The 11,683-nt window shown below is 37.4% G+C and overlaps 1 protein-coding gene across 2 annotated transcripts in view; it reads left to right on the top strand.

The window, feature by feature from the left end:
- The first annotated feature begins 643 nt into the window (after positions 1–643).
- Positions 644–11,683, top strand: part of TMF1 (TATA element modulatory factor 1) — a 29,275-nt gene continuing 18,235 nt past the window's right edge. For both annotated transcript variants that reach the window (XM_036868567.1, XM_036868568.1), the window contains exons 1-5: positions 644–1,039; positions 3,498–4,702; positions 6,458–6,561; positions 7,213–7,339; positions 9,956–10,061. In XM_036868567.1, coding sequence (XP_036724462.1) covers positions 898–1,039; positions 3,498–4,702; positions 6,458–6,561; positions 7,213–7,339; positions 9,956–10,061 — 1,684 coding nt within the window. In that variant the 5' untranslated portion in view covers positions 644–897. The remainder of the gene's footprint in view (positions 1,040–3,497; positions 4,703–6,457; positions 6,562–7,212; positions 7,340–9,955; positions 10,062–11,683) is intronic.

Below are 11,683 nucleotides of genomic sequence, written 5' to 3'. Positions count from 1 at the left end.
ATTTGATTTGTTTGAAGAGCACATGCAAAAAAGTTGTATTTTAAATAATATGCACAGTACATATTAAGAGTAATAGTTTTAATGCTTCCCAGGTTTGTTCTGACTGAGGCCGAGAGTGGACCTGTATCTTAAAGGGGAGATTGTGCCCTTGACCTGCTTTCTCGTTACTTATTGTGGAAGACGGCTTTTTACTTGCTTGCATCAGGTGGGCTGGATCAGGTCCTTTTATACGATGCCCAGTAGTTTTAGACAGACCCAAACCCAGAGTTCCTTCTTAAGGCCAAGTTGACACAGAACTGATTAACAGAGACGCTAAGTAAGAGAAACGCAAGACCCAAACTTCCCTCTTCAATTATTGCTGGCAAGGCTCTAGCTCTTAATACAAGAGCTATTTTCCAGGAAGGAACCCATTTCAGAACTCGCATATTCCTCCCGGAGGAATCAGCCCCTGCTGATATAGCCACAGAATTCCTCCCAGGGTGACAATCGCCGCACTACGTCTGGAATCAGTTTCGATAGGAACCGTTCCGCGTTCCTCCATAACTACTGGCAATCCTGGGCCCCAGGAAGTGACGTCAACGCTCTTCTTCGGTTCTTCCGTCTATCGGCGGAACTTTGGGCTCCGGGACTTGCCGGTTGTGTACGTGGAAGCAGCCAGCGCGTGCGCAGTCTGAGCCTTTCGTCTCAGCTGTGAGGAAAGCGCTGAGGGTAACGTCCCCGGCTCGGGGGAGACCTGCGGGGTCATGGCTCCCTGCTGACAGGGCCCGCCGAGTGGAGAAGGGGGCGAGGCTCTCCGTGGACCCTCCGCCGGGTCCGCGGCAGTCGACTTGTCCCTCGGCCTTCCCGTTCGGTGCTGCCGCCGCCGCCGCCGCCGCTGGCGGCGGCTGAGGCGGGGAGATGAGCTGGTTCAACGCCTCCCAGCTCTCCAGCTTCGCCAAGCAGGCCCTGTCTCAGGCCCAGAAGTCCATCGACAGGGTCCTGGACATCCAGGAAGAGGAGCCGAGCGCCTGGGCTGAGACCATTCCGTACGGAGAGCCGGGTAAGGGCGCGAGCGGCGGCGTCACTGCGCTCCCGCGGGCGTCTCTTCCGAGGCCGACAGGTGAAGCGGCGGGGGTGGGGGAGTGGGGGCTCCCGCCTCGCTGAGCGACGGACTTTCTGATCAAGTCCTCGTCCCCAGCCCGGCCCCAGACCCTGCTCTGGCCTCTCAGTTGGTCTTTGCTCTGGTCCCGAGGGAGAACCCAGCCCTGGGTCCCTCCGTGCCCGTGGCCCCGGGTGGGGGCTGACGGGGACCTGATTCGGTGGTCGTGGCCCCGCGCCCTCCCTCCACGTCGGCCGCATCACAGGCCCTCGAACCCGGGCCGGCTGCGCGCCCGGGACGGTGTCCGAGCCCAGTATCGGAATCAGTCCGCGGGGACGGGAAGAACAGTCGCGAACACTTAGCGGGCGCTGCGCGCCTCCTGGGCTCTGTATGGCCGTCTCTCCTGAAACAGCTCCTCGAGTTCTGGCGCTGCCCTCCGTGGTGCAGAGACGGCGCGGTCCCTTTGGGCCTCTCTTCCGCGGGAGGGTCGTCGGGGCGCGGCTCGCGACTTCGGGTCGCGTCGCGGTCTAGCCTCCGATCGCCTCGTCTCTCTTTCTCAGAGTCCCTGGGCTTCACTTTTCAGGGCTCTTCAGCTGCTTTTAGCTCTAAGTCTAAGCAACAGTTTCTCCTTTTGGTGTGTGGAGTACAGATGGGCCCGACTTTGGGGTTGTCAACCTCTGGGAGGAAGAATAAGTTATTCCTGAAGACTCCTTTCTGGTTTCTGTTCCTCATTTTACGTCTTTGAGATGTCAGGACCTACATTTGAGGTGCATCGTTTTAAGATATTTCGGCTCATGTGTTTATGTCACCATCCTGTTACTTTTTCCAAGATGTTATAGGATCTTGGTGGGAGGAGCTCCACTTCCTTTTTTCAGGCTACCCCACGTTTTGAATGTCTTAACTTTAAAAGAGACAGAATGTAAGTTGTAAATGTAAGGATACTCCTTTTATGAAATCCGGGGCTCGAATCCTGCTCTATAATTCCATTTTTTTTTTTAAAATAAGTTATCCAGAATAGACTCAGGTTTTAGTGAAATGCCATAAATGTTGACTGATCACCTATGTTTTACGTCGCCGTCACTCAAAGATGACCAGTCTTCAGAATGGAGTGATTTAAGTGGATATCACATAACCCTGCGATTTATATAAAACTTTCTCCAGCAGGCAAATTTGACTTCTGTCATTCGTTGCCATGACAATAAATTAAACTAATCAGCAGATTTTATTTTGCTTGTTCCTTTGTGTCTTTAATTTTGTTTTTCTCCCTTTTTTCGCCGTTCTGATATACTGAACAAATGGATGTAAAACTGTATCCCCAAGCTAAAATTGCCTACTTATCTCCGAAGTCATATTAAAGGATAGAATTTAGTATTGGGCTTGTTAGCTTTTAGGTACTTGTGCTCTGCCCACCAGCTTTTAAGTGTTTAGGGTTTGTGATGATTCTGCTCAGCCACTTTTGAAGTTAGAAATGGAGGAAATTTTTTTAAAGAAATGCTTTAAATATTTTAGCAAATATGCCATTTTTTGTTTATCATCGGGTTTTTCAGTAACATATTATTTGTATGACTGATAGAATTACCTTTTTTGCTCAGAAGATGGTTATTTTCTCCCTAGTGTTTTAAAAAAAAATCCTAGTGTAAACTGCTGTCTTTGTCAAAAAGCAATAATTTTTTAAAAATGTGCATTTTTGAAATTCATATGACCTTCTATAATTGCTAACATAATTTGGAATTTAGCAAGAGAACAAAACTTTCTCAGAGTAGGTTTGGAGAGTGGGACTTGGAGAATGAGCTTGTCATTAAGTGGATGAAAATGAATTTGCCCTTTAGAAGTTACTGTTCCCATCAGTTTACTTTGATCTTTGAAAAAGGACATTTGTCACCAGTATTTTGGGTTCAGCTTTTGAGTGTTGCCATCTGTCTAGCTGATAACTATGTTTTATCATTGATATTACAAGAATAAAATTAATATGGGACTAATTGTATAGAAGGTAGATTCTATTTGCCATGACCTGTAAGTGACCTGTAAGTGAAGATACTGCCCGTTATTATGAGATGCATCATATGTATCTTGGACTTAGCATTGGTTATTAACACATACCATTACTTTATTAATTTGTTGTAGGAGGGAATAACATACTTGCTTCTGGTAGGCCAGGTTCAGTCTAGTCTTTCAGCTTTGCTCCTAGTTCCTCTTGGCAGATGCACACCAGTTTTTCTTTTTAAGGCCCAAAGTTAAACGATGAACTAATTAATTACGTAGTAAGCAAGGACTTCAGCAGGTCCAAATTACGGGTTGTATTCTCTGGGGTTTTAAAAAAACATATTTATATTGACTTATAGTAATGATTATAATTTAAATGCTTTATATATAGGTATAATTTTTTCTTTTTTAATATATATATATTTTTTTGTCAAAGGAATAAGCCCCCCTGTCAGTGGAGGATGGGATACTTCAACCTGGGGGTTAAAATCCGACACTGAACCTCAGAGTCAACCGGTAGCGTCTCCTAAAGCAATTACAAAGCCAGTTCGGAGAACTGTGGTAGATGAATCTGAAAATTTCTTCAGTGCCTTTCTCTCTCCCACCGATGTCCAGACCATTCAGAAGAGTCCAGTGGTATCAAAACCACCAGCTAAATCACAGCGACCAGAAGAAGAAGTGAAAAGCACCTTACAGGAGTCCTTGCACGCTGGACAGTCGAGAACAACTGAAGCCCCTGAGTGCAAAGTAGAAGACTCTCCTCCGTGTGTATCAGGGGAAACTCTGACAGCGAGTACTCTGTCTCCTAAAACTGAGGGCAAGCATGAAGAAACTCTTAATAAAGAATCTGATACAAAGGTGTCAACAGTACATTTGAAAGTATCTGAAAGTGTAATTAATGTGAAAACAACTAGGGAAAATGTATCTAATATGCCTACACAGCCTCTCACAGTGGAAACAAAGGACATGGCTTTGGAGCCTAAGGAGCAAAAACACGAAGACAGACAGAGCAATACACCTTCTCCTCCTGTTAGTACCTTCTCATCAGGTACTTCTACCACTAGTGATATTGAAGTTTTAGATCATGAAAGTGTAATAAGTGAGAGCTCAGCAAGTTCGAGACAAGAGACTACAGATTCAAAATCAAGTCTGCACTTGATGCAGACATCCTTTCAGCTTCTCTCGGCATCTGCTTGTCCTGAATATAATCGTTTAGATGATTTCCAAAAACTCACTGAGAGTTGCTGCTCATCTGATGCTTTTGAAAGAATAGACTCGTTTAGTGTACAGTCATTAGATAGCCGTAGTGTAAGCGAAATCAATTCAGATGATGAATTGTCAGGCAAGGGATATGCTTTAGTACCTATTATAGTTAATTCTTCAACTCCAAAGGCTAAAACAGTTGAATCTGTTGAAGGAAAACCTGAAGAAGCAAATGAAACATTAATTATGCCCACTGAAGAAACAGAAATGGAAGAAAGTGGACGAAGTGCAACTCCTGTTAACTGTGAACAGCCTGATGTCTTGGTTTCTTCTACACCAGTAAATGAAGGGCATACTGTCCTAGACAAGGTGGCTGAGCAGCCTGAAGCTCCTGAAAGTCAGTCAGAAGCACTTTCTGAGAAGGAAGATGTATTCAAGGTAACTCTAGGAAGTGGAAGGGGATTTTTTGATATGCTTTTCAGAGATTAAGTCATTGGTTTATTTTTAATATTCAGTGATGCCTAATGGTTTGTACTGATTAAAAAAGACAAGCATTTTGCCTTTTAAGTGTGGTGTTAAGGATCTTAAACTTGAAGAATTATTGATGCTAAATTATTTGAAATTTCTCGAAGGCAAGTATGGTAGCATAAGTTGATAGTTCAGTATAACTAAGCATAAAAAAGTTTCCATCTTAGGCCTTTACTGTTGAGTCCTTATCACCTTAATATTCTCTTTTGCTAGACTCATTAATTTATTAGTTTGTAAGGGACTGTCTTCTTATGTAAACAGATACCTTCAACTCCTTTGCAGATACAGATGCTCAAACAAATCTAAATATTATATGATTTTTCTTATATCAAAAAAATTTTGCATGTTCACATTATTTGTAGCAAATCTTGAATGAAAAATTTGGTCTCAGATCATTGATGTTTTTCTGTTGTTATTAATTGCTTGTTTGTTTTTTATGTTGTTTTTGATATTTCCTATTGATAGCTATCTTAAATGAATAAGAAAGGGAAATGTCCAAGGATCAAAAGTGTTGTTTAGGAATGACAAATTGCTTTTACCTAATACGTAAAAAAGGAAAGTGGTGTAAATTCTTTAACATTAAGTCACAGTTTTCGTTTTTCCTATGATTTTTAGGTGTAGAATTGAGTTGGATCTGGCATCTTTAATAGACTCTTCTGAGATACAGGATATCTTGAAGAAATGTCCTCTAAGTGTCATGTATTGAATTATTTAAAGTAAAAAAAGTGCCAGACTCTGTTACCTAGGTTTAATATTATTCACAAACAAAATGCCATGCTCTAGCTATAATAGCAGTTTGAATTCCTAGAAACCAACACTATTATTAATAAGATATTTTTGAACCATTGTTAGAAGGTAAGTGATTTCTAAGTTAATCTAGACCTAAATCAGGTAAGACTTTATTTATTTATTTTTTAGTACAAAAGGCACCGTTCCTCTCCTCATACACAAGTGTATCACTGCTTCAGCAGGACCTAAGGAATAAGATAGTCTAACCATTCCTTTTTGCTTAGCTTTATACTAATATATTCTGGAGATTTAAAAATTATATGCCTATCGATTTTCTAAAGTTAATTTCATTTTTTAAATGCAATGTATCATGCTAAAAATGTTGCATGTTACATGTTTGGGTTGAAGAATAATATGGAGAAACAAACACTTGTATATCCACTACCCAGATAAGATAGAGAACATTAGTAGAAGCTTTGAAGCCCCTCTTTGACCTTTTTGATTGCATCTCATCTCCCTTCCTTTTTTAGTGGTCATGTACACTCTTCCCACATTTTTGCTATTGCAAATGAATTGCTGTAAACGTTCTTGTACACTTATGAAAGAGTTTTCTCCTCTGAGGTACACCTAAAAGTAGAATTTTCTACATGAAGGGGTATGTAGATCTTCAACTAGATATTGCTTAACTGTTTTCCAAAGCGTTTTACCAAACTACCAACTAGGTGGTTGTAGTACTAATTTATACCCTCCTACCCACTGTGTGTGAGTTCTTGCTGTTCTGTGTCCGCTGTGTTCCCAGTTTTGTTTTTAATTCTTCTTATGAGATAATGCTGTTTTATTTATTACAGTGATTCGGTGGCCTTTACTTTTTCACCTGTGTGTAAAAATGGTCTTTTAAAGTTAAATGTTGGACTTTTGTGTATTCTTCTTATCCAGACAGTTGAATTTCTGAATGAGAAACTGGATAAAAGGGAAGCTCAGTTATTATCTCTTAGTAAAGAAAAAGCACTTCTAGAAGAAGCTTATGATAATCTGAAAGAGTAAGTACTTTACAAATGTGAGTAATTTTACACATTTTGTAGTGGTCCATACACTTGGTTATTACTTAAGAATGTTTTTTAAATTAAAATGTTTTATATTTTAACTTGTTTATAATTATTGAGAATTGAATGGTATTTCCATTCTACCCTTAGAGATTACTTTTCTCCTCAAATTGTCTTACTCTTTTACCACTGGCACTGAAGAGAGGTGTTTTGCAAAACAAAAACAAAAAAACCTCTTCCCCTTTGTTATTAATAATCTATTAGTATTAGAGATTTAAAAGGTATATTTAGAGAAAACTGAGATTATAGCTTAAAAAAATACTGAGTACTAGTTTGCTTTAAGGAGCTGATTAGTAAAATGTGACACAATAAGATTTAACAGTGAAAAGTTTTAGTTACCTTTTTGTAATTTTTACACATCATGTATTGGTGACATTTTCAATTTCTAATGGGTTTTCTTTGAAGTGTTTTAAAATAAATTAGGCAGGTAATTTTTCTCTTAAAGGTTAACAGGCCTACAATTAATCTATTTTAGTAAAGTGTATGTTGAAGAGAATGTTAGTTTTTTGTTTTTGCAAACTGAACTCATCTGTTAACTTTAGAATATATAAACAAGTATTTTCAGTCTCAGTATTATTTTAAATTTAGTGAAATGATCAGAGTGAAAGAAGAGAGCAGCAGCATTTCTTCCTTGAAAGATGAGTTTACTCAAAGAATTGCAGAAGCAGAAAAGAAAGTTCAGCTAGCCTGCAAAGAGAGAGATGCTGCTAAAAAGGTAATGGAAGTTTAAAATAATATTAAATAAACTCTACAGAGACATATTTTTTTGAGGAATGCATTATTATTTTGGTACTGGAAAAAAGAAGATTAAAAGGATACCATGTAGTGTATTAACACTTAAATTTTAGATTTTTCGCACCTTTAGGATTACACTTTTGATACTTTAAAAAAAATCTAAGCCAGTATTTGTATAATTTATGTGTAAGTCCTTGCAAGATATATAGCAAGGATCTTTAGAATAATTTTTATAAATGATAAGTCCATCAAAATAAATAACACTTAAATCTTAATGGCACTCTATAAATTTTAAAAATTACCATTACTCTCATTTGTTATTTTTCCCTCCCACTTCAAACATATATATATATATATATACTCCTTCAAGTCAAAGTAATTTTAAAATAAAAATTCCTAATGATTAGTGACATTGAATATTAGAATAAAATGTTGATTTATCTAATGTAGGATTTCTCAGCCTCAGCACTACTGACATTTTGGGCTGGATAATTTTATATTGTATGGGACTGTCCTGTGCATTGTAGGGTATTTACCAGCATCCCAGGCCCCTACCTACAAGATGCCAGTATCACCCTTCTCTCCTCAACCCCAACCTAATCCCCCCTCAGTTGTGATAATTGAAAATGTTGCCAGACATTGCCAAATGTCCCCTTGGGAGCAAAATTGCTCCTGATTGGGAACTATTTGTTCTAATTCTTATGATTTGGAACAGTTGGCTGTTTCAGATATTGGTAACCAATTAAGGTTAGTAATTATTGCTTGTATTCCAAGTATTATAACATTTCTCAGTATTTGCCCTTCTGAGGTTGTTTTCCCCCTTCTTGACGAATGTCAATGTTAATATTTATAATTTTTCTCTATATATTCTTACAGAAAAGAAATATGATATACTTCTGTCTGCTTGGTTGCTTTAACTAGCAACTTTACTTAGTATCATTTTAGACACTAATAATAACCTGAAACTATCTAACCAACTTAACTCTTCATGTTCTTGCTCTATTCCATCTGAATACAGTACAAAAAGTAGATTTTAAGTAATGTTTGTCTTCTGTAGTGCACTTTGAATTATAGATCTAAAATAGATCTAAACCATTAATTATAGCTGGAAAAAACTTGGGTCCTACGTTTTAACACATTTTATGTGTACTGCCATGTATGAACCCCGTGCTTAGGATCCATAGGAAATTTAAAGATGAATTTAATTACCTTAAGTGAAGAGTTTGCTTTTCTACTGTTGGAAGACAAATAATGTCAACAAGTATATAGTAGTAGGCAGTTGAATAAGCACTTTGAAATGGTATCATGGAGGGTGAATTCTGATCAGAGGAATTGAGGAAGATTTCATGGAAGACATGACAATCTTTTTTTTATTTTATTTAATTAATTAATTAATTTATTTATTTATTTTAATTTTTTTTGGCTGCGTTGGGTCTTTGTTGCTGCCCACGGGCTTTCTCTAGTTGCGGCGAGCGGGGTCTACTCTTTGTTGCAGTGCGCGGGCTTCTCATTGCGGTGGCTTCTCTTGTTGCAGAGCATGGGCTCCAGGCGCGGGCTTCAGTAGTTGTGGCATGCAGGCTCAGTAGTTGTGGCTCGCGGGCTCTAGAGCACAGTCTCAGTAGTTGTGGTGCATGGGCTTAGTTGCTCCACGGCATGTGGGATCCTCCCGGACCAGGGCTCGAACCCGTGCCCCCTGCATTGGCAGGTGGATTCTTAACCACTGCGCCACCAGGGAAGTCCCAGAGATGATATTCTTACTGGACCTTGATGGATGAAATTTTGACAGTTGGAAATGGACATCAATGTTGTGGATAGTTCAGAGCATGGGCTTTAAAGATTCACAGACATGGGTTTAAGTTATAACTCTACCACTTTATAGCTCTCTGACCTTCAAAGTTTACTCAAGCTTTCTCAGTCTTATTTGTGTAGTTGAATAGTACAAGTGCCTCCCTCCCAGGATTGTTGTAAGAATTAAATGATAACGGATACAAAGCATGGTTTAAATACCTAATAAATGTTAGTTTATTTTAGCTATTTTTAGTTTCAGAGCATCATAAAAACCAAGTTTAAAATCATAGGACACTTTTCATATCACCATACTTCTCCATTGTAGTTTTAGAAGATAAAATATCTTAACATGTTTCTGCTGAATCTCTGCTTTATTAAAGTAGATCGAACCTTATGAAATTATGTTTTTTCTCTCACTTCACAACATGTTTGTAAGTGCAGTGAGTTTCAGCTGAGGAAAAGAAATACAGTGAAAAATGGAGATATACTAGTTGAATGTTTCAAAAATAATGCTTAACTTGTAGAAAATATGTGTAGAGATACTCAAAAAGAGTATTGTAAGTTAACTTCTTCTCATTTCCATTTCCATTTTAAAACCTGTTTATGACTGAATTCAGGTCTTCTATGTCATTTTCAAAGTTGTTCACTTACTTTTAATTAACCAAGGTAATATAAACTCAGGTTAACAGTACAAAACTTATGGATTCTTATTGAGAATGTGATTATTTGGATATGGAAAAAAATTGAAAAATATGCCCAGAATGAAAGTAATGCTTTATGATACTCATATTCTTTCTTTTTTAATTAGGAAATCAAAAATATAAAAGAAGAACTTGCTACTAGATTAAATAGTAGTGAAACGGCAGACCTTTTGAAAGAGAAAGATGAGCAGATCCGAGGGTTAATGGAAGAAGGTACGTAAAATACTTAGTTGGTTATGAAAAATATTGTGAGAACAGGAAGATACCACGTGACTAGCTGCTGCTTCCTAATGAAAAAATATTGGAAGCAAGAAAGGTTTGGACTTAAACCTCAGAAATGGTAGGCAACAATTCATGGAAGAATGGGGAGGAAGATGTAGAGAAGTAGAGGTATAATGTATGTAGCTTTTTGTTTCTAGGGATGTAAAAAAATAACTCCTTGAGAAATAGAATTTTGTGCTTCCCTAAGAAAGCTTCTAAAAGGTTTTAGAGCCCTCATTTAAACCAAGATATTTGAAAGTTATAATTCTGGAGTTTATATAGTATCTGAATCTCTAGCTTGGGTACTATGTGCTATCATTTTATTGTTCTGGCATTTGATAGTGAATTTTTTCTTACATTCATGTTTTAATTTTTTAGTTATTAAGTACTTTCTGTATGAAAAGATTCATAATTAACAGGGTTATGAAAATTAAAGATTCTTCATGAGATAAAACATTACAGTTGGACATTGAATTAATTTCTTTGTGTAATGTCATAGGAAAGAAGGTAGTTTTGGAAAGGATGGTTAAATAAATTTTTCTTTTTCTTTTCTTAAAGTGTTTTAGTTATAAGAATAATGCTTGCTACTTGCAGAAAATTTTGAAGTTATAGGAAGTATATGAAGAAAGAGAAAAAATAGATCATAATTCAATTTTATAAGGAAATATTAATTTCTTCTAGTTCCTTTTTAATGCATTTTATTACATTTTTAAACATAATTAAGATCATATATCTAATTTGCAGTGTTCTTTCTTTTACATTTCTCTATGCCGTTAAATGTTTTGATACCATTATTAATGGCTGTGTTAAAGTCCATTATATGGATATATTATAATTTGTTTTACTCTTCCTAAGGTTATACATTTATTTCTAAAATGTTAACATTACAAATAGTAGTGGGGTGAACATTTCTGTACTTAAATCATTGCACTTAAGTGAATTTCCAGAGTAAGTGTTTGAGGACAATTGGAAATAATCACTTCATTTGAAAAAATTAGTTTTACCCAATTTTTCTTTTTCATTTATTCAGCTAATATTTAACAGTTAATATGTCAGATATTGTGTTTGATATAATAATAAATATAACACATTCCCTGTCCTTTAGGAACTTATAGTTTAATGAGAGGGAAATATAGGTACACAGATAATTATAAAGCAATCTTAGCACTAAAGCACATGAAACACATAATTGTATCTCAAGACATTTTGCAGTCGGATACTGTCTTGTGTTATAACATTGGAGACTGAGGGGACAGCTAAGTACATGGTTTCATAATTTTTAAAAATTATTAAGAATATTAATATCAAATTTCACTTTGTTGGAATTTACTAATTTAATCAGAGAGTGAGCTGATGTTTTCTTTTGCTTAATGAACTTCTTTATAGAGAAAATAGAATGGTTTCATCTATGGGTATATTCACATACTGCTTCTGTATACCCTAAAAGTATTTTTTAACTCAGAGCTGAAGAGCTGAAAGTCTCAAAGCTGAGAGTGCGTTACAGTGAGTAACTGATTGCTTCATTACCTAGAGTCATCAACTGTTAACATCTAGCCACACCTCCTCCATATCTT

This window comes from Balaenoptera musculus, chromosome 11, assembly GCF_009873245.2.
Source record: "Balaenoptera musculus isolate JJ_BM4_2016_0621 chromosome 11, mBalMus1.pri.v3, whole genome shotgun sequence".
Taxonomy (NCBI): Eukaryota; Metazoa; Chordata; class Mammalia; order Artiodactyla; family Balaenopteridae; genus Balaenoptera; species Balaenoptera musculus.
The sequence above is the reverse complement of the archived record's forward strand: the minus strand, read 5'-3'. Positions and strand labels throughout refer to the sequence as shown.